The 23,021-nt window shown below is 45.3% G+C and overlaps 1 protein-coding gene across 6 annotated transcripts; it reads left to right on the top strand.

The window, feature by feature from the left end:
* Positions 1-6,647: 6,647 nt before the first annotated feature.
* Positions 6,648-22,753, top strand: NFE2L3 (NFE2 like bZIP transcription factor 3). 6 transcript variants are annotated; one of them, XM_035129591.2, is made up of 5 exons: positions 6,648-7,383; positions 10,162-10,215; positions 12,666-12,833; positions 16,357-16,512; positions 19,714-22,753. In XM_035129591.2, exons 4-5 carry the CDS (start codon positions 16,405-16,407, stop codon positions 20,857-20,859), a joined length of 1,254 nt encoding a protein of 417 aa, XP_034985482.2. In that variant the 5' UTR covers positions 6,648-7,383; positions 10,162-10,215; positions 12,666-12,833; positions 16,357-16,404; the 3' UTR covers positions 20,860-22,753. The 6 variants fall into 6 exon arrangements, with proteins under 6 accessions (XP_034985482.2, XP_034985480.2, XP_034985483.2 ...); XM_035129589.2 differs by lacking the exon at positions 12,666-12,833 and having other exon boundaries at positions 6,649-7,383; XM_035129592.2 differs by lacking the exons at positions 10,162-10,215; positions 12,666-12,833 and having other exon boundaries at positions 6,649-7,383.
* The last annotated feature ends 268 nt before the right edge of the window (positions 22,754-23,021 follow it).

Raw genomic sequence — 23,021 nt, 5'->3', positions numbered from 1 at the left:
TCTCACTTCTTATAAGTGAACTTCACAATGTATATATTACCTTTTAACTAAGCAAGTCTACCTCTTGAGTGTGCTGTACCTCGAGATGCTTGTAAGTAAACATCTTTTATACTTTTAAGAGCATTGTGTTGTGTCTTTTCTTTTAAGAGGGAAAAAGGGGAAATACCAGGAAAATACACTTTATTTTAGTGGCTTAAATCAAGCCTGCGCAAACGTTCTTCTGCTGTGTATTTTGCAAAAGGGGAATGTTTTACTCTGCTAAAGTTTTGTGCTTGCTAGCGCAAGCGGGGATAGGATATATTAAACAATATCTCCTCATCCACATTCCTGAACATTCCCACATTATGAAGCTACATCAGTGCGATGATAAATTCCCCTCTTCCTCTGACATGCACACGTGTATATTATATTGGATCATGTTGTATGATGGATTTCAATAGTAAGCTGCCTTAGGAGCCAATACTGGACTTTAGTTGAGCATGCAGAGCATCCCAGATTCAATCCCCAGCATCTCCAAGCAGGGCTGGAAGAGACCCCCTGCCTGACATCCTGGAAAGCTTCTGCCAGTCAGCGCTGACAATACTGAGCTAGATAGACCAATGGTCTGACTCTCCGTAAGGCAGCTTCCTATGACCGGTGAAAAGCGAAGTAGGAATTAACAGATGCTTCCTGCTGTCTTCCAGGAAAGACAGCCCTGTACCGTTAAACATGTGTTCAAACAGCAAAACCCTCTGCATGGTTCCAGTTACACTGTGTTCAGTGGGACTAAGTCCAAGATATGTGTACCTACAATTGCAGCCTAAAATATATCAGTGATGAACAATGTCAGCCAGTAGAGGTCTCCCTGAATCTATTATGCTGACTATAATTCAGGGTTTTTTTGGGGGGGGGAGTTTGTTAATGACTTATATTGTGCTGACACAATCTATGTCCAAAGCTGAGATACAAAACGGTACAGATAAGCGTATTCTTGTGGTTGCTTCTCCGGAAGCTCTGCAGATCAGGAAGGATTTTAAAATGTACTGATTGAAGCACAATATGAGTTAAGGTAGCATGGTGAATTCGTGTGATTCCCCCCACCCCGGGTCTATCTGTCTGTCTGTCTGTCTCTCAGTCTAGAAAGAGATTTGAGAAAATCCATAACTTGCAATTTAAGTATTAAGCAGGAAAACAGTATTTCAGCCAGAATCATAGCTGTCAACCTTCCCATTTTTTGCTGGAAATTCCCTTATTCCAGCACTGTTTCCTGCTGCTATCCTGGATTGTTAAATACAGTAGTACCTCGGGTTACGAACACGATCCGTTCCGGATCGCGGTTCGTAACCCGAAAAGGTCGCAAACCGAGCGCCGCTTCTGCACATGCTCAAAGCGCGATTTTCACGCTTTTCACATGCGCAAAGCGTGTGCGCCGCTTCTGCGCATGCGCGGGACGCGCGCGCGCCGAAAACACTTCCGGGTTTACGGAGTTCGTAACCCGAAGTGTTTGCAACCCGAGCGGGTCGTAAACCGAAGTACGACTGTATACTGTACACCAGGGCTCAGCAGCCTTTTTCAGCCGTGGGCCGGTCCACCATCCCTCAGACCATGTGCTGGGCCGGACTATATTGGGTGGGTGGGGGGGAATGAACAAATTCCTATGCCCCACAAACAACCCAGAGATGCATTTTAAATAAAAGGACACATTCTACTCATGTAAAAACATGCCGATTCCTGGACTGTCCACGGGCTGGATTGAGAAGGCGATTGGGCCGCATCCGGCCCACGGGCCTTAGGTTGCCTACCCCTGCCGTAGACTGTCCCTGAGACAGGTGGGGGGCTGCTGATCCCTTATTTTCAAATCCGAAAGTTGACAGCTATGGCCAGAATTAGGACAGATCTTCACAGGTTCACTTCTAGTTTGCTGGCAGCCTCAGAGGTGTGGGTGAATGAACACCAGCAGCACATGCAGACTTCAGCATGCAGTTTTCCAGCATGCTAGCGCAATCCCTTGAATGTGCATTGAGTTGCCATCAGACTGCATCTGATCACCACTACGGTATATGATAGCACAAATTACTAAATCAGCATGAGCTTTGCCTGTTTTGCTGAGGTTAGTCGGGGGGAAACTAGCCCTCAGCATCTTTCCTTTCTCTAAGAAGTATAGGTTGAATTTTCCCCAATATTCAATTTATTGGGGGGGGGGTGGCAGCACCAAGAAGTAAATTCCTTTAAGGCTGCAGTCCTATTCAGAAACAAGCCCCATTGAGCACAGTGGGACTTCCATGTAAACATGCAGGGGATCACAGTGCCCATTGTTCCACTTCTATACAAAGGTTGGATTAATAGTCACATTGGCACAGTAGTATTGCTCTGCATGCCAAAAGAGCACTGAGTACGATGAACTAGAAACCTTTGCAGGATCAAAATCCAGAATTATTGTAGGTCAGGCACCCCCGAACTCGGCCCTCCAGACGTTTTGGGACGGCAATTCCCATCATCCCTGACCACTGGTCCTGTTAGCTAGGGATGATGGGAGTTGTAGTCCCAAAACATCTGGAGGGCCGAGTTTGGGGATGCCTGTTGTAGGTTATCAGGACCAAATATTATTATGATTATGATTATGATTATGATACTGGGGTCACCTCTCACACCACTGCACAAAGCTGAGATGGAGAAAGAAATCAAGGAAGCAGCCCAGAGACTAAGTGCAATCATGATGAAGGACTTGCAATGAAGGTGAAAGAATGTTGCTAGGCCAGCCTTCCCCAATCTGGTTCCCTCCAGATTTTTTGGACTACAACTCCCATCAGCCCCAGCCAGCATGGCCAATGGTAGTTGTAGTCCAAAATATCTGGAGTACATCAGGTTGGAAAAGCTGCCCTAGGCAATGTGTTAGGATCGGTAGAATTGATCCACAGTTATGGTGGGACCCAGGTGGCTCTGTGGTTAAACCACTGAGCCTAGGGCTTGCTGATCAGAAGGTCGGCGGTTCGAATCCCTGTGACGGGGTGAGCTCCCGTTGCTTGGTCCCAGCTCCTGCCAACCTAGCAGTTCGAAAGCACGTCAAAATGCAAGTAGATAAATAGGAACTGCTACAGCGGGAAGGTAAACGGCATTTCCATGTGCTGCTCTGGTTTGCCAGAAGCGACTTTGTCATGCTGGCCACATGACCTGGAAGCTATATGCCGGCTCCCTCGGCCAATAATGCGGGATGAGCGCGCAACCCCAGAGTAGGTCACGACTGGACCTAATGGTCAGGGGTCCCTTTACCTTTACCTTATGGTGCTGCAAGCATAAAGAACTGTTTACCCTGCTGGCCTTACTGACAATGGCGGGCACTGATTTCTTTCAAAACATCATACAGTTATCTAGTTAAAATGAACAGGGCGAGCAATGGTTGGCTCAATTACACTATTTCCTAGGACTATTAATATTAAGAATAGCTACATTTTACTTCCAGCCTTCCTCCAAGGAGTGTTGCGTGTCTTTCCTTTTTATCCTTACAATCCTGTGAGATAATGACCGGCCCAGAGTCCCCCCAAGTGACCTTCAAGGACAGGTGGGGATTTGAACCGGGGTCTCCCCATTCCAGCCATCAAGTCATACTGAAACACTGAAAGATGGAAAACTCCTACGTTGTCCCTATTCCTGTTCTGACAATGTATTTATAGGGCACCACAGAGAGACAGCTGGCTGGCTGTAGCTATACTTCAATCCTGTGGTCTGAAACTACAGCTGTTTAGGGCAAGGGTGGCTAGCATGTGGCGCTGCAGAGGTTGGACTTCAATGTCCATCGGCCCAGCCAACATGGTCAATAGTCCCAGGTGAAGGCAGCTGTAGTCGAGCAACCCCTGCAAGGCCACAGGTTAGGCATCCTTGATCTAGGATCTACGACTCAACGAATATGAGCAGTTGATGTGGTTTGTGGAATGCAATAATTCTCCCACCCCCAGTTCCATTCACCTGTCTTCTGCGATACAGTTATGACATGCAATCTCTTTTTCCTTCACGCACCCACACAATGCTCTCACAACTTGGGTACAATTAATAAGACAGAGCAGCAGCATGTTCTCTTTCTCCAAGTAACCTTTAAATACGTATGTCCCTTAAGGTCTCTCACAATCAGGAGAAATCCACAGCAATACAGGAGGCTGGGTTGCCAGATTTTGAAGAGCAGAAAAAGAGGATGCTATGATGGCCATTCAAAGCAAATAGATGCAATTTGTCTCAAATTTTACCCCTGAAAAAAGGAGGACATGTCCTGGAAAAAGAGGACACAAGGCAACCCTCATTTTCTGAGTCAGACCATGTGCCCATCTAGTTCATGGGTAGGTAGACTAAGGCCCGGGGGCCGGATCCGGCCCAATCGGCTTCTAAATCCAGCCCCCGGACAGTCTGGGAATCAGCGTGTTTTTACATGAGTAGAATGTGTCCTTTTATTAAAAATGCATCTCTGGGTTATTTGTGGGGCCTGCCTGCCTGGTGTTTTTACATGAGTAGAATGTGTGCTTTTATTTAAAATGCATCTCTGGGTTATTTGTAGGGCATAGGAATTCGTTCATTTTTTCCCTCCAAAATATAGTCGGGCCTCCCCACAAGGTCTAAGGGACAGTGGACTGGCCCCCTGCTGAAAAAGTTTGCTGACCCCTGAATTCTAGTTCAATAATGTCTACACTGACTGGCAGCAGCTCTACAGGATGTCAGACTAGGATCTCTCTCGGCCCTACCTGGAGATGCCGCAGACTGAACCTGGCATGTGTGTTCTGCACGTTAAAGAGATGCTCTGCCACTGAGCTCAGCCTCTTTCCCAGGAGACTTTAACCTGAGAAGGTAAATGCTAGTGGCAGCCCTGATCTCTTTTTGTTGGGCTCCACCTGTTTCACACAATGACATGATGAGTCATGCTTACAGGCAAGAGTAGGAATAGCCACATCAAAACGATTATGGTGTGTTCCCCCCCCTTCCTGAAAGTACCAATCTCCGTGTCACCGTGTTCTATATGCCAATGACAAGCACAGAAAAGGAAGATCTTGACAAAAGAGGTCAGAGCCACACACCCAAAAACACCTTGGACCGTTTCCAGGGAAGGAACTCCCAGGCTGCCATCAGTTGAGCAATTTCCCCAAGCCTCATCGGACTGGCTTTGCCCCATGCAGACAGAGCACTAGAAGGTGATTTGTCTGCCATTATGTTTCTTTAATAACACAAAAGCAAGTTCAATAATAATAATAATTTAAAAACCGGGAGGCTGACTGAGAAAGTTTGAGAAGCTCTGCCTTCGCATCAGCATCCAAACAATAGTTACCATTTGTAACATTAGGGCTTTCTTCCTGTGGAGGTGAGTAGTCACAGGTAGAACCACTGACAACTACCGAGAAGGCTACATTTAGGCTGCCTTCTCCAACCTGGTGCCCTCCAGGAGTTTTGGATAAGAACTGTCCTTAGCCCATACCAGCCCAAACATCTGGTGGGTGAAGCCTGGGAGTTGTGGTGCTGAAAAGAAGGCTGTGCTGATGGGTGCCAGTGCCCAAAACATTTGGAGGATGCCAGTTTCGTGAAGGGTGTTTGGAAAGTAAAGAAAATCTTCAGGTCCCATGGATTCAGCTGGAACCCTCTAAAAGAAGGAAGCAAAGGCAATGCCGTAGCTACGGGGGAGCTAGCTGGGTGTTTTGCCCTGGGGTGAGGCCTCCAGAGAGGTGCCATTGAGGCTCCCAGTCTGTGTGTGAGTGTGGACACATATGCTTGTGTGGGTGGGTGCCAAAGGTCTTCCACTTGGGTGAAATAAAGCCTAGTTTCACCCCTGGTGAAGGATCACACCCTAAGCCAGTGGTTCCCAAAGTGGGTGGTACAACTCCCTGGTGGGGCAGTGGGATAACCTAGGGGGCTTCTGGAGGTGCAAATGACTATCAGACTTTGACAAGCTGGTCTCACTGGGTCAAGTTCATCGATGTTGTTGAATCAATTATACTAAAAGGTTTTCTCACTCACTGGATCATCACCTTGCTGTGGTTGAGTGCGCTTGCCTGTTCCCATGACCCTTGTGAGCGAAGATGTTGGGAGTCTTGTACTCCCAGCAGGGTCACCCAAGGCGGTAAGATCAAAGGGGAGGAGCTAGACAAAGAATGATCCAAAAAGTCCTCAGTGGCAGAACAGGCGGAAAATAACAAGATGTTACAACGGCTGTGAAGGCGGATGAAGGCTGCAGCAGATAAGAATCTACCGGTCATGGCCATCGGAACAAGAGCCTTACTGCGAAGACTGTGCATTGGTCAGCGTGCACTGCTCTACACACATAAAACAAATTCACACACAGGCGTCTTCCAAAAACCCATCCCAATGTTTATGGAAGACAATCTTACTCGGCTACGAGTAATCGCCAAAGAAGAATTAAAAGGTTTGAATTGGATTTGGAATAAACGTGCAATTAACTGTTACTGTTTTGAATTGCATTGTGTTCTTAACTTCCTTTGTGGGTCCTGCAAATCACTAATCTGAACAATGCTTTTTTTTTTTTACAGGGGCGTGTTCCCCAAATCCTACCGGAGCCTAGAGATGAGCCCTGCCTGCTTCATAACACTCTCTTCCTCAGGTGGTGCAGCAGCAGCAACAACTAAGCTGTGGTTTCAAACTGGTGTTGACGTTCCTGCATTGCAACGGGTCGGACTAGATGACCCTCGGGGGGAGGGTTCATTCTGCGATTCCTCCTCCGCCAACCGCCTCGCCGGCAATTCACACACAGGCCTAAACACACGTGCTCAGTTCCTCCTCCTCCCGCCCCCCGTCTCAGCCTTCATTGGCGGCCTCCAAGCGGGGCTGGCTCAGCCTGCGGGCGGTTGGTTGCTGCTCCTCCGCCCGAGACCCGGCGCGGCGGTTCCCAGAGTGCGCTCGCCGCCAGCCGCCACAGCGAGGAGCCGAGAGGCGGCGGCGGGGCGGAGGCGACGGAGTCCGGGTCCCTCCGGTCCCGGTCCCCGCGCTGGGGGGCTCGGCGCAGCGCTGCAGGAAGAGGCGGCCTGAAAGCGCCGGGGAGGCGTTGCCCGGCGAGACCGGGAGTTCGCCTCTGACTCTGAGTCCTGCCCCCTGCACGGGCTGCAGAACAACAAGCGAGGAGGAGGCCGCCCCCGAGCAACTCCTGCCGCGCGAAGTGGGCGAGCGCTGGGGACGCCGCGTCGCTTTCCGGCCACGAGGGGGGCCGCTTGGATAGCGCGGCGGGAGGGGCCTCAGCAGCAAGTGGCGCCGCCGCCGCCGCCCCGCGCAGATCTCGCAGGAGGCGGGAAGCGCAGCCGCGAGGAGGCAGCGCGCGGCGGCTCCCCCTGCTCCGGCCGGGCGCCATGGCTGCAGCGGCGGGGCGACGCCGAGGGACTCTCCTCTGGAGGAGTCAGAACCAAGCGCCCCAGTCGAGAAGAGGTAAGGGCTAGGAGCCGACGGGAAAACCCCTCTCCTCTTCACATATCCAAATATGCCAACTCCAAGGAGGCGAAATCCCTTTGGCATAAAAGATTCGAGCCCCCACCCCCTACCCCAGTTGATGGGCATGGCCATTCAAATGGTGTGCATGCCCCGCGTGCCGATTTTAAGTTGGCACCCTTGTAAAGCAGCCCAAAGAGCCAGTACGCTTTGAGCTGCCTTTCCTTTTTACCAGCCTGAGAAGGGAAGTATCTGCACCACTTCGGGGGGTCATTGTAGAACTCCTCCTCCTTTGCATGTTGCATTTATTTATTTGTTGCATTTACTTTTCCCAGCTTTGTTTTTTTTTAACGAAGAACGCCCCAAATCCCCTCCAAACCCATGCCAAAGTTTTGCTGCGAATTCGTAGTTAACGAAGCTCTCTCTCTCCCCCCCCCCCACTTCCCGGGAGCTCGAAAGTGGTGTATGTACATATACTGTAGTTCTTCGGCTACCCGTTTTATCCTCACAGGAACCCTGTGAGGTGGGTTAGGCAGAGAGGGAGTGACTGGCCCAAAGTCACCCAGTAAGTTTCGCGGCCAAGTGGGGATTTGAACCATGGTGTCTACCTCAAGTCCTAGTTTGACATCCTAACCATTTACCCCCTTGCTGGCCAATAATGAAGGACCTGGCTTTAAATGCAGGTTTGACATGAGCAAAAGGACCTTGAGGATCATTTAAAAAAATAAAAAAATTCCAGTTTTCACGTATTATCTCCCATCAGTTAAAGAGAGACAAATGTGTACTGCATGTGGGCTTACAAAGTAAGAGAAAAGCACAAGACTTTCTCTTAGTTTGGTAGATGTGGGAGATCAGTTTGACAGTGCCAGAATAAAGTGGTGCATTTATGGCTCATTGGGCTGGGTAGTCTTGCAAGGGATGTAAGTGCAGCAACTAACCCACCTGCCCTTGTTCCTCTGGCTGGTGGGAAAGGCTAACTAGGAAATGCTTCCACCCAGCACCCTAGAGCGTAGTGGCCTGGCAGGGGGATTACACTGCACTTGGACCAATAATCTGACGGCACCTCAAAGCCTTGTACAAAACCTGGCAAAGAGAGATTCTGCTGTGCCATGCCTTGCTTTATTTCATGTAAAGTACCAGCCTGCCTGGAAGTTGCATCTTCTGTTGTGCAGCGAAGTCAAAACCCAGAGTCTTCACAATAAATGAATAAAACTTTACTGAGTTAAACATATTTCTTTACAAATACATAATGGAGGAGAGCAAAGTAAAAACCAGGCATCCCCAAACTCAGCCCTCCAGATGTTTTGGGACTACAACTCCCATCATCCCTAGCTAACAGGACCAGTGTTCAGGGATGATGGGAATTGTAGTCCCAAAACATCTGGAGGGCCGAGTTTGGGGCTGCCTAGTAAAAACAGAAGAATATTAGACTAGGCTAGAGCAGCGTTTCTCAACCGCTGTTCCGCAGCACACTAGTGTGCCGCGAGACGCTGGCTGGTGTGCCGCGACGTGCGGCGACGAGAAGGGCGATTTGCATTGTCACGTGCCTGGCGGCCGCCAATACCCAGCACTGACCCGCCGGAAAGCAATATTTCTCCTCCTCTTTCCCAAAGCTCAGTGCAAACGAGCCTGGCGGCCGCCAATGCACACCACTGACCCACCGGAAAGCAATATTTGGCAAGTGTTTCTTACAGTCATAATTATAATATAGGGCGGCACAGAGTTAATTTTTTTAACTTTTTAAATGGTGGTGTGCCTCGTGATTTTTTTCACGGAACAAGTGTGCCGTGGCCCAAAAAAGGTTGAGAAACACTGGGCTAGAGAGCACACTGAGCCCGTTGTACAGTATTTATCCTTCCTGGCTCTGTGTGTCTTCCTGCAATTGATATAATATTTGTACAGTACAAGGAATGAGTCATCTAGCTGAATGAGTCTGCACTTTTCAGCATTTTCCAACACTTTCTACACTTTACTGCTTCTGCTCTCAAGATCTTTGTCACATTACATCTTCCGAGCTATAGCCATTGCCACAAGAAGCCATGGATAGCCTTATCCTCTGTGTCACAACTTATCCTTATTCCTGCATGTGTGGAGATGGGTGAGACCATTTAGTTAGCCTGCATGTGTTCAGTGATGCTCTCTTTTTCTCTTGTTTCACAGGATTAGGGGCTGCAGCCTGGCAGTGTAGACAGATCCCAAGGCGTAAGCTCAGATTCTCTTTATGATAACAGCAGTGCCTGTGGTGAGGAAACTCCCAGCTGCTTTCCCAGTTGCTATGAAATATATATCAGGGTGTTGACAAACTGCTGGAGAGGTCCTGGGCATTGAACAGAACTGTCTCTGTGCTGAAAGTTGTAGGGTTGGGAAGGGAGAGGAGCTGTTTGGGTTCTGATCCTTCAGGCATCTTAGACCATTTCCATTTTTTCTTTACACCTTGTATTACCTCTTCCATCCCCCATACTACTGTTACTTTGGGGGAAATGTGGATCCAAAGCTGTCTCTCTTACAAACTCTTCAATCTCTCAGTGGGTCTTGCTCCCAGTGATGATGTCCAAAACAGTCTTAGTCTTATGTCCAAAATAAAAGTGTGCACTGCACTGTGGGTTTGGGAACTTGATGGGAGCTGAAATTCAGAAATAAGAGAGGTCTTTCTATAAAGCTGTGGTGCTGTATACATCAACTTTTAAATGTGAGGGCATCTCACTACCATACAAAACAAAAAAGTTGGAGCTTCCAGCAGTACACATTTCTAGGAAATAACAATGGTTACCTTTTCAGATTGCTGGTTCACACTCACCCAAGCGGCCTTTCTTTAACAGACCAGTTTGTAGGGTAAGTGTTCTTCAGCTTACTTGCTTGCACATTCAGTTCCATTTATGTTTGGTTATGCAAACATCAACAGGAGTTTCTTTTTTCTCTTTTTTTGTTCTGAAGGTTGCATGTTGCTTTCTGACAGGCAATATACCTTTAGTCATTGTTCCAACTTTCACTGAAAGGGGAGTTTCCCCATTGACACTAATGAGAACTGGTTTTTGCTTTTTTAAATAATGGCTTGATTAAAGAGAATGTAATACCTTAAGAGCTTGCAGAGCAGCTCTGCTGCTGTGTAATTAAATGTAGGTACTGGAAAGCAGTGTCAGGTTTACACATTGGCCCTAATCCTGCTAAGAACAAAGTATATTTAAAGGTGATGCAAGAGCACAGTATCTTTTAGTTTATGCAACTAGTCTCTTGGCTGCAATTCGCAAGAAAAAAGTTTAGAAGCCATTTAAAAGTAAGAAAAATAGAAGACCAAACAATGCTAAAATAAGTGTGAAGATAAAGATATATTTTCCCCTCGCAGAAAGAGGTACATTTTAGTTCATTTAAATCAGTGGAATTAAGCTTGCTTTACTATATATATATATATATATATATATATATATATATATATATACGGTATATTTGATGGTGGTCATGGTATGTATGTAATATCCCTTCATGTACTTTCCACCAAAAAATATAGTTGAAGTATTCAGACTTAGAGTGTGGTAGATTCTAACAGTGCATTCTTACGCTGGGTCTTCTCAGAAGTAAGTCCCATTGAGTTCAACAAGATTTCCTCCCAGGTAAGAAGGTATAGTCTAAGTTCATTGACATTGTGGTTCCAGTATATGGTTTATGGATAATCCTCTGGTGCTTAAGACTGTTTGTTGTGTTGTATTGTTGTGTGTTGTGTTATCCACCTTTTAGTAATGCAAATTTATGTTATGTCTAGGGGGCAGTAGTATTGACACTACTGTCCAGGAGACGTAACGTAAATGTGCATGCTGCATCTACTTTGAATTTTGTTATATTAGCCTGTACTGCAAATGTTAAAAAAAACCTCTGTCAGCAAGAATACACACTTGATTTCTCTTCCACGTTCTGTCCTGAATAATCCTTGGAGCACAAGTAGTACACAAGAGGTGCGTAAGGAGAGCTCCGCTAGACCACAGATGAGCATCCTCGCTTGTGACAACAGCCTGCAGCAGAGTTGCTTCCACAAAACCCACAAGGAGGGCTTGAAGGCTACAGCTGTCTTCTCCTCAGCAAGTGGGACTTAGTGGCCTCCTGCCCCTCTGAACTTGGAGGTTACATACATGAATAGGCATTGATCAAAGAGGTTTAATTATGGTCTAGACTAGAGGGTCCCCAACATGCTGCAGATAGTACTTCAAATGCCTGGCTGAAGCTTGCAAGAAGGCATCCTTGATCAGCAAAGCTTTGTTTTTACTCAAGCTGAATGCAGCCCATAGTTGGTAAGGGTTTCAACAGCACTGCAATATAAGCTGCAATCGCATGCCATGCTCTTGCATGCTTCAAGATCCAATAGACTTCAGCGAGACATTTGCAAGCAGGTTTAATTATTCAGCCTTAGACTTAGGTTTCAAACATGTGCTTGCTTGTTCACAGTGACACTTACTGACAGGTAGAAGAGCATACAATTGTAGCCATAGAAAAAGAGATGGGGATTCTTTCAGTAAAAACAGCTTGTGCAAAATTGACCATGAGATTATTATTATTATTATTATTTATTATTTATACCCCGCCCATCTGGCTGGGTTTCCCCAACCACTCTGGGCGGCTTCCAACAGAAAAATAAAACACAGTGATCTATTAAACATTAAAAGCCTCCCTAAACAGGGCTGCCTTCAGATGTCTTCTAAAAGTCTGGTAGTTGTTTTTCTCTTTGACATCTGATGGGAGGGCGTTCCACAGGGCGGGCGCCACTACCGAGAAGGCCCTCTGTATATTAGACCATTTTATCCAGCTTGGTCTTGACAAATATTCGGTTGGGTAAGACTCTTAGGAGCATAATAATTGTCTTAGCGTTTCTGTTTAGGAACTCTTAAGAGAAGTGTGTGGAAATACCAATGCCTTTGCAAAAAGTAGGTTTTTAAATAAAATAAAAATTCTAATCCTGACTTTCAGTTCATTGCCTCATGACTTGAAATGCCTACTCTTTCTGTTTTTGATATACATTCCCCCCACTTGTAATGGAATTTTGTTTTTACTTGGCTATGATTCGAGATCTGTTACTTCCGTAGGTAGTTGTAAAACTAGTTTCTCCACCCTAACCTAGAGGGATCTGAGCACTGGAGCAAGAGGTGACTAATTTTCAATTCTAGTTAACACCGAACTTCTCTTGAGAACTTCAGCTGGAGTGTCTAAAAGATGCACAGGGTGGAAGGCAGGTGGTGGGCCTGTTTAGATGGCCCACCCTCAGAGTCTAATGGATCCTGGTGTCTTCCTGAATGCAGGAATTTTCCAGTGCAAAAAGCTGATTATCCTGTTGAAACTCTCACTGTGGAATGGTGAGATCGGATGTGCAGTTGGCACAATACTTCCAGAATGGCTTTTCCAGCATTGCGGAGCCTGCATGCCTCCTTGGTAATCTGGGGAGCTTCAGGCTAGACTTAGACTAGAACGTAAGTAGTGCTCTCCTAATTTCATTCTGAAACCGACCAAGCACTGGCCAGGGCACATAATTGTGTCTACCATGTGGCAGTGTGAGCTGCGAAGGCTCATTTTGCAGCTTTCATTGTATCCTCTAGTAGCTGGCAGGAGGACAGTCTAGAGGTTGCTGATCCCTGCAACGGGAAGGGGCCTCTGGAAAATTCAAGGACCTGCTGTGACCAGCTGACTACACATTTTGTGGATAAAGTTGCTTGACTTCGGAGTGGCCTTGATTCAGTGGTCGTTGCAGTTCCGGAGGAAGTACCCAGTGCCAGAGTTGGTGAGATTGGTTTCAGCTTATGCAGGCGGCTAACGTGGGCAAGGCTGTATGCTGACCATGCGTTCTCTTGACCCCTAACCCTTCTGGGCTTATTAAATCTAGCAGAGGGGGTTTAATTATCTGGGCCTAGAGTATGGTCAGTGCTTCATTGCATCAGCAATAACTATCAACCAGTTGCAAATACCCTCTTGCTGGGGAAGTGGATGCAGAGAATTATGGTGGGGAACCTCCAAGCATTTGTGGTTAACACACATTATTTTGATTGATTCCCTGGGTCCAGGCCTGGCCATGGGACAAAGTCTGCCTTGGCTTCCCCGATGAATGACATTTACAAATAGAGGGACAGGGTATGTGTGAGTTTGCTTCTGCTTTTTGACCTCACTGCAACATTCGCTACTGGCTCAACCGGCTCCAGGGAATTGGAATGGGGTCACTGTGGTACAGTGATTCCGGTACTATCTACAGGACCAGGTCCAGAAAGCAGCATTGGTAAAGTACTATTTGGCTCCCTGGAAGTTATGCTATGGGGTGCTGCTCTATAATATCCATATGAAGTCCCTGGGAGTGGTGGTTGGGCATTTGGGGGCAAGGTGCCATCAATGTGTTGATGTCTCTCGAGCCTCTGTTTCTCTATCACATCTGAATCAGGAGAGGCTGTACAGGCCCTGGACCAGTGCTAGACACAGTGGTAGGATGGATGAGCAGGGCATTTTTTAAACATATAAACTAAGTATGGGCAAAATTCCTTCACCACAGCCCTTATGACTCCTCCCCACCTGTGACGTGTGCTTTTGCTTGATCCTAGTTTATATTTGGAGAAAACAAAATGCCTATTTAGAAGCTGTTTGCATTCTCATCTAGACACTGTGATTATAGATTTGCCCAGCCTGTTTCACATAAAACTAAGTTTGTGGGTCACCAGTGCAATTGAGGCCAGAAGAACCACCTGGTTCAAGGCATGCTGCCGCTGATTTGGATATTGGTGTTTTGTTGAGGTGCGCAATGCCAAAATGCTGAAAGTCATGGAAAGTGAGAACTGGTGGAAAGTGAGGTCTCTCTCACTGGTGTGTTTCCTGAAGCTGATAGCACCGTCCACCCAGATGTACCCTTGCTTGAGAGGTGTTGGTTCACCCAGCACACTAAGCCAAGCCATTGCTTTGCAAGATAGCTTGAATGTGTGGGCTTCCAGAGAGGAACTTGCATCTACTTTGCTCCTCCCTGGTTCTTTTTGCTGCTGTTCCTTGCTAAGCTTAGCCATGGCTTGGCTTTGGGTGCCATTTGAACTGGGACCAGGGCCGGCGCGTCCATTTAGGCAAAGTAGGCAGCTGCCTAGGGCGCCAAAAGGGAGGGGACGCTGGCCAGCCTGCCCGCCGCCCCCCGGTGCTGCCTGGGGCCGCCTCCACTGTGGCTGTCACCTGTTGAGCGGCTTCAGGCCGCTATCCCGAGGTGCGCGCGTGCCTCCGGAGAGTGGCCTGAAGCCGCTCAGCAGCTGACAGCCGCGGTGGAGGCGGCCCCAGGCTCGCGCTCCCCACGTGAAGCTCCAGAAGCGTGCAGGGAGCGCGAGCCTGGGGCCACCTCACCGCACCTCTCAGCTGTTTTTTATTTTATTTTTCATTTTTCTACTTTTTATTTTTTTCTATTTTCTATTTTTATTTTTTCTACTTTTTATTTTTACTTTTTTTATTAATGGGGGAGGGGGCGCCACAAGGTGATCTCGCCTAGGGCGCAAAAAACCCTAGCACCGGCCCTGACTGGGACTCACTGCTAACCACAAACTGTAACCAAGAATGGGAGACCAAGGTTTGGCTTAGTGTGACATGCATACATTTTCTCCTCTGCTTATATTTGATGCAATATCCATTCCTGGTTGACTTCTTTTAAACAACATCTCTCTTACATGATGTTCATGTACAGTTCTTGCAAAAACATGTTTTGAGCGTGTTTGCAGTGCTGTAGCCTTGAGCAGCTGAGAAGGGCTTGGGGATGTACCAGACCAACTTGCACCGCTGCAAAAGGTTTTGTGTTTTGACATAAATAGAAACATTGAGGGTTGTGGAGTATATAGGGGAGGAGGAGATGTGGGTGGTGAAGTGTTGTGTTGAAGCAAACATACTTTCTCCAATTAGGTAGGACTCACAGCAGCAGCAACTTTGCACCTTAACAATGAAGCACAGGAATAAAAGCCGGGAAGAGGAGAGTGGGTGTTGAGGTAGGGCGGGAGGCAGTTCAAAATGAGGTTCTGTTCCTTGCAGTCATTGCAATTAATTGATGAAGCTACTTAAGTGTGCACTTCTAAAAGCAGTCCTTTCAAATCCCTGCTAACAGCAGAGGGCTTGGGGAGAGGGAGGAGGAATGCCTACTATACTCAAAGCATAAATTCACATGCTGGAGAGAAGGGATTTTTTAAAACAAAACAAAACACTGATTGCAGAGCTGAGTGGAAGACCTCCTACAACCTGCAAAGGGGAGTGGGTTTTTCTTTAGCGACATGGGAATGGGTTTGACAACAACTGCTGCAGAATGCCAAGATTTCCACACCCTTGCTCTTGCTGTCAGTCAGTGGAAAGGGAAAAGTTGGCACAATGAGGCAATGCCAACAGTTGGCTTCTACAAAGTCTTGAGGAATGTCAAGCAGGAGAGACAGGCAGAGTGGAGGAAAGCAGAGTACAGTATGACCAAACATACCCTAGTTACTGTGATCATATGCAGAATGTCCGTTGGCTTAAATGTGGTTTGTACGATAAACCATGGTTTTAAAACTGCAGCTGACTTACACCCCTGTGGTCTAACCATGGAGACAGGTGCATAAAGAACAGTGAAGTGGGATTTCACTCACTATCCCCCCCCCCCAAATAATACAAACATATGCCTAATATAATGAAGCACAGATGCAACCAGATCTTTCAAGTTTAAATGGTTTATATATAAGACTGAGTGAATATATATATATTTCCAATCTTTTGTTGCTGTCTGGTGTTACAGCATTGCATGAAAAATGTATATTTGAGGTTTGGTGGCCACATGCAAAAGAGCTTATTTGGACACTGTGTCATTTACTTGCCAGGAAAAGGGTTAGGGGTTGATGGGCTGCAACTGATGAAAAATTACTAGAGAAACAAAATACTATTCTGACGTGTGTCATTTCCTAGTATGCTGGTCGCTGACACATCACCGTGCTGAAAATTACTGTTGCTTGTTTCTCCTGATATTTACAGGATGTAGACTTAAAAGTGAGCCAGGGACGTTTGGAACACTGTTACGTTATGGAAGATGAAGACTCAGAATCTCAAGAGGAAGAAGAGGGTAAAGAGAGTGATAAAAGCGACCAAGTGGATTGGAGAGAGAAGCAGAGTCCAGTTTCCAGCTCTTCGGTGAGAGTCATGAAAGAAGTTGTATTGGGCCGTATACGGTTAAGTTCTACTCAGCATAGACCCATTGAAATTAATAGTCTTTGGTAGTCTTGCCCATTAAGGTCAATGGTTCTATACTGAGTATGACTCACATTGAATTCAGTCCATTGCCTGGGATCCTAAATCGCTCTTCCATTCATGTATGATGGCGGAGATTCTCACCAAGTCCCCTGCCTCATATCCCACACCCACACCATATCCTCAAACTCCCTGGGGTAGATTTTCAAAGGGCTGCAGAAAGAAGGGGGAGGAAGGAAAGTCTATTTCCATAAGCAAGACTTCTGTTCCATTCACAGACGGAAAATTATAACCCCAGCCGTCAATATTAGTGTTTTTGAAAACTGATTCAGATATTGATTTATTCATGGCAAGTCATTTTTGAAATGTATATATTCGCAAATACCATCGTGGGAATTACCTGCCATGTCTTAAAAGATATCGTTAACTTCTTGCTGCACCAGTTACTTGGTTATTAATTCCCCCAACCCCAAATTTGTGGTCTGCTCTTTCCTCTTTAACATCTCTGATTTTTATTTTTTTAAGTTGATGTAGTTTTGCTTTAAATCATAAAACAGCTTTGGTATCAAAAGACTCCAGTTCTGACCATTATAAACAAAGAATTTATGAAGGCAAGCATGTTCAGATAACTGCTGCTTACTAAAAAGTTTTACAGTGTGGCATTTTTTAAAAAAAACAACAACTATAGAAGCGGCAGCAGCTTGCAATTGTCAAACTATTAGGGCAAGTATTACCACTTCCTCTGTAGCTGCATGAAAATCTAATGGAATGGTGAGCCTTAACTGCTAGTCAGGGGTCAACAAGGTTTAACTCACCTGGGGTGGTTCCCTCCAGCGGAGATCCTTCCACGGGCCGGATCGCGGGTGCAATTTCCAGCCTCTGCGCAGACGCGATTTCCGGCGCCGCGGAAGTGAGTCCCTGCGCTGGTTTAGCACAGCGGGCGGCTCAATTCGGGGCGGCTCGTGGGCCGGTTAAATGACCCCCATTGGGCCTTAGGCTGCCGACCCCTGTGCTAGATGGAAGACAGCAGTCCAGTTCTGGGGTCCTGTTGTAAGCTTTTAATTGGCTGTCACGTGAACTCCCGGTTGTCTGAATCCACTCTCTGTGTGCAGTGAACAACATCTCAGAATGTGCTATCCTATAGTGCTTCTTCACAGATGTACTGCTGGCCAGTTAACATGGTATGAAGATAGCATGCTTTGTTGTTTGCAAATGTTACTGTCACTCAGTGGCATGCATATTTACTTAATACATTTTATAAACCACCTGTCAGCCAGTTGGTTCCTATGGCAGTTGAGAACAGGATAAGGGGGTTGTCAGCCTCTTTGAAGCCCCTGGGCACATTTAGAATTTTGAGTTTTGCAGCTGTATACATCTCCTGTGGCTTGAAGTGGTGTCTTTTTCCTGATCCCCCTTACAATTCTAATTACAACTTTCCACTAACAATGGAGAAATGTCTATTAATTGTGGATTGTGGGGTGGGGTGGGGTTACAACAGGTTTACAGAAGCACTACTGGTTCTACTTTCCCGTTGGAAGGTTATTTTCCACTGCCAGCATCACTGACTGAAAATACAGTGGAAGTGTTGCAATTTGCACATAAGCTTGTAAACTATCTCAAACAGTTGGAAGCATGCTTCTACAATAACCCAGTTAAAGCAACTCTCTTTCAGATCATGATCTTGTCAGAAATTCTGCAACTCAACTGCACCATCTTCCCCCCCCTTTACCATTTACTTGCTTCCGAAAAGTGTGATTTGCCGAAGTAGAATCTGAAGAATTGTTTTAAAACCATCCCCCCGATTTCTACAACTCCATTCTATGACAGAAGCCTTTGCTTACACCATGGGGGCTAAAGTAGTAAGATGAACCTGTAGTGAATGAAATGTAGCACGTGACTTAGGGGTGCATTCATTTTTCCTCAATTTGACTCAAGGGTTCCACGTGGCACACCTTTCCCAAGGGTGCATGCCAGTGGTAGGTGGAACAAGTGTGGCACTTAGCTTTGAGCTGTTGGCTACATTTCAGCCAGGCAAGATCACTCAAGAGCAGGGTAAGGTGTGTGTCTCGGAAAGACAGGGTGTGACCTGGCGAGAGTCATGCGGGTCAAATGGAAAAGCCCTGGGGGGGCCTCATATTGTCCCAGGCCCTGAGGTTGCTTGACCCTGATTTTAGAAAATACCATCAGCCTTGTTGTTGTCTTGTGGTGTCTTACGAGGTTCATCATAATCACCTGTATTGTTAATCTTATCTGTGTGGAATTGATAAAATGATAACTCTCCTGCCTTTGGACAGCACAATAATCAACATGCTTCCCTCCAAGTCTGTATTTTATTAACATAAGCACCCAGTAGAAGCTGTATCTATTCTAAACCAAAGTTTGGATAGTAGGGAAGAGTGTGTAGATATTTCTAAATGGATGCAAGTACTGTATGTGAGGAACTACCTAGCTAGGGCAAACACCCAAAGATGCTTTTATTTAATATAATAATAGTTGGAAAGGATCCTAAGGGATCATCTAGTCCAACCCCCTGCAATGAAGGAATATGCAGCTATCCCTTACGGGGATCGAACCTGCAACCTTTGAATTCTCAGCACCACACTCTAGCCAGGATGATGGGCCAAATAGTCAAGATGTTTGTTTTGAACCCTTTCAAGCTCTTCTTGCATGCCTCAGTATATCTTTCCCCACATTACCTCCACCCCAATGTCTGCTGGATAAGCTCGTAAGAATTCTGCCTTTAAAAAAGGTGAAGACAAGGTGTAGGCTGTGAAACTCGTGCCTCTATGTTGCGCACAATTAATTTTTAGGAAAACAATTCAAGCTGCTCCTGTTTTAGCAGAGGTGGGTAGTGGTGGTTTTCCAATTTGTATTGCAGCAGATAGCAGACAAACTACTGCATCTTACTGGGTTCTTTTTGATGCTTTCCCCAATACTCTTTTAGGCTGCCATTTTTGTTGATCATACTCTTTCTGTAACAGCTGGTATTTTCAGAAAGCATTCTGTGTTGTGGCGGGTGGGGGTGAGAAATAACACATTTTAAATTATAAAAAGGCTGCTGTTGAACTGGCTAGAAACTATTTAACCATAGGGAGAGTTGCAAGGTTTCATCAACATAACATTTCATTTTGCTCCCTCTTTTAGGAACCCTGGTTGGGAAATACTGTGCCTGTTATCAACAGCAGAGGTATGAACCTGCCAAACTTCCACAATACTGTTAATTTGACTCAGGCTATTAGCCGTGATGTTAGTCTTCATGATGCTACAATGGTGAAATCAGACCACAATACTACAGTAAATGCAGAGAGAAGGAATTTGGAGATACTGGAAAATCTGTCATTAACAGATTCTCACACATCACTAATGAATGGCGTCAACATGCTTGGGGTTTTTGCATCTGATAATTGTACGAATCTAACAAGCCAGGATTTGTTCTTGAGCCTGGATGGACACGGATTTGAGGCTTCCTGTTTCTTTGAAGAACGGGATTCTGATTCTGGACTCTCTTTGGATTTAAATCATAGCAATTCATCCCTTGTTTTCACCTGTGACAGTGATGCTGAATCTGCTACCTATGATTTAGCTGTAGGAGGCTGCTGCGTAGAATACAGCAAATGTTACCACACAGATTATCAAAGCAATTATGACCTCAGTGCAGAATTGTTTGTAGATGTGTTGCATGATCACACATACAGCCAAATCCCACAACAGCTGGTACCCTGTGTGCCAGAAGAATATGACTTCATGTGGCCAGAGAAATCCAATAAAGCCAGAAGTAGAAATGGAGATAACGCAGAGAGAAACCAAAGCCGTGACGAATACCGCGCAGAAGCCCTGAGAATTCCATTCTCTGTAAATGACATTGTGACTCTGCCTGTTGATTCCTTTAATAGCTTGTTATCAAAATACTACTTGACAGATAACCAGCTATCGCTCATACGTGACATAAGGCGGAGAGGAAAAAACAAAGTCGCTGCTCAAAACTGCCGCAAACGTAAACTAGATGCAATTATGAACCTGGAAGATCAGGTGTGTCACCTTCAAGCACAAAAGGAAAAGCTCAAGAAGGAAAAAGCCCAGTGTAATAGATCAATTAGCAACATAAAACAAAAACTAAATGATCTTTATTGGGACATTTTGAGTAGATTAAGAGATGACCAAGGAAGACCTGTTAACCCAAGCCAATACTCTCTACAATGTTGTAAAAATGGCAGTGTTTTGGTTGTACCTGGAAAAGCCATCAAACTGGAACTGAAACAAAATAATCCAACCAAAAAAGTAGCCCGATAGAAAATATTTCTCTTTAGCTATTGAAATTGAAAGGGATGTTTCTTAATTATTCTTAAATTAATAATTAAATTCTTAAATTAAGAATAAATTAAGAAAAAATATTCTTTTAGTTTACACAGGGGAAAATAAAGTTTGATAAGGATCTACTTTGATTACCCACATTATCAAAAAAAAATTAAGACTTGTGTACCAAAATTTTTTTGTGTATTATAAACAAAATGTCCAAGTAGGTCTGTGAACACAGACCTAATAGAATCAGTTCTTGACTGAAGATTTCATCTGAATAAATTATTGGTTAAACCATATTGCATGTTTTGCATAATTTATTCAGTTTTGCTAATCTCCTAGGGGAGTTCTTGTAACTTAAAACTTCAGCTTAAATGCTGAAAATGGCATTGCTATCTTTTATTTAGTTTTATTCCTAAAACTTGTCTACCGCTTGATTACTCACAATCCGAAGTGGTGTACATAAAAATCCACACGCAATAAAGTTGTCTTAAGACCAAACACTACCTAAAAATGCCTGTTAGAACAAGGAAGTCTTAACAATGTGCCTGAAGTTTCTCAAGGGTGCGTCTTGTTGAGATTTCCACAGGTTTGTGCCCGCTTCACGAAATACAACTTCAAGAAGTTACAAGTCATGCATCCAAAAAATAGAGAACCACCAGCAAAAGACTCTCCCAAAGACCTCAGTGATTGGCCCAGGTTATAATGGATCCGATAGTGATCCTGTAACTATGTTGTCAAGAGCCTTGTAAATTGTCAGAGCTGTGAGCTTGGTCTGGAAACATTGGCAGCCATTTCAGTGGCCACTGGTATCAACAGCTGCTGACAGACTGAGATGGAGCAGAGCTATCCATTCCCACAATCCTGCTTTTGATACAGATCATCCCTCAAGGCGACCAAGGCAGATTCAGTTCCACAAGGCACATAAATGGAAATCAGTCCTATAAAATATGTGAAGGTGCTGCATTAGACACAAAAACTGCTACACCTATGGCACCACGGAGCAGTGATGTTACCTTTGAAGTGCTGGACAATGTGCTACTGAGTGTTCAAAGAACCACCCACCACTTCTGGTAGCTAGTCTCTAGGTCACCTGCAGTAACAGCTCATCAAGGACACAATGCTGGCTGTGAAGTAGTTCTTTGCAGTCTTCACTGCCACTTGGTAGACAAAACTGTGCGACCTTACAAGTGTTTGATCAGCTTTGAAGTGTTTTCCATCTTCCGCGCTCCAGTTGTGTCCCAGCCTCTTTCATTGCCTGCAGCAGCTCCTCGGCAAACCAAGGAGCAGTGCAGGCCCTGGGAATGAATACTGTACCCCCATTCCACAATGAGACCAGGGTCTCAAGAGAATCACTGGGTCTATCCACTGGAAAATCATTTAGTCTCCACAGATGCACCATCCAAATTGGTTCCCAACATTTGCAGTGTTGAGGTTGCTGCCAGAAACCCAAACTTCACCAGAAAGTGATCTGACCATGACAAGGGGGGTATGGACCACCCTTGTATAGAATCCTCCTACTTGCTACAAGCAAATACTAAATCATGGTTAAGTCCTGTGAATAACACATTTCCCCCCATTGGCTCCTTGTCTAACAGGTTTTTGAAACTCTGTACTGACCTGCTAATCGGGTTTGATAAGGTATGGTAGTTATTTGAAAGTATGCATCATGAAGGTGTCTTGTAAGCCCAAGCCTATCTTAACAGCAAATTAATTGCCACATGAAATGTAAAATGACCACTTAACTGAATGCATTGAAATGCAAGTAGAATTTTGGATGGACCCTGTTAGCATGGTCTAAATTACAAACGCCTTAAATTTATAACTTATTTAAATTGATATTTTATATTTTTACCTTTGTATAGTAGTATAAAGTGTTTCTGTTTGCATACTGTTGTCATTATTAGGATTTCTGGTACTGTTGCAATTACTTTATTTTTGGAGGAACATGCCAATGAGCTTCTGCAATATAACCAAGCCATGCACACACAGTACATCTGGTAGCAGAGTCCTGGAATTGAAACTTTTCACTCTACAAGAGCTGCGTTAAATTCAGCTCCCTATTTACAATCAACAAGTACGTATGCTTCAAAATAATGTGTGTAACAAACAGTAGAGTAAAATAAAAAAAAATTCCTTCAGTAGCACCTTAAAGA

This window comes from Zootoca vivipara, chromosome 12, assembly GCF_963506605.1.
Source record: "Zootoca vivipara chromosome 12, rZooViv1.1, whole genome shotgun sequence".
NCBI classification, from domain to species: Eukaryota; Metazoa; Chordata; class Lepidosauria; order Squamata; family Lacertidae; genus Zootoca; species Zootoca vivipara.
The sequence above is the reverse complement of the archived record's forward strand: the minus strand, read 5'-3'. Positions and strand labels throughout refer to the sequence as shown.

Coding starts and splice junctions, on each gene's coding strand:
- NFE2L3 (XM_035129591.2), top strand. CDS start 16,405: ATGGAAGATGAAGACTCAGAATCTCAAGAGGAAGAAGAGGGTAAAGAG. Junction 16,513..19,713: donor GTCCAGTTTCCAGCTCTTCG/GTGAGAGTCATG, acceptor TCCCTCTTTTAG/GAACCCTGGTTGGGAAATAC.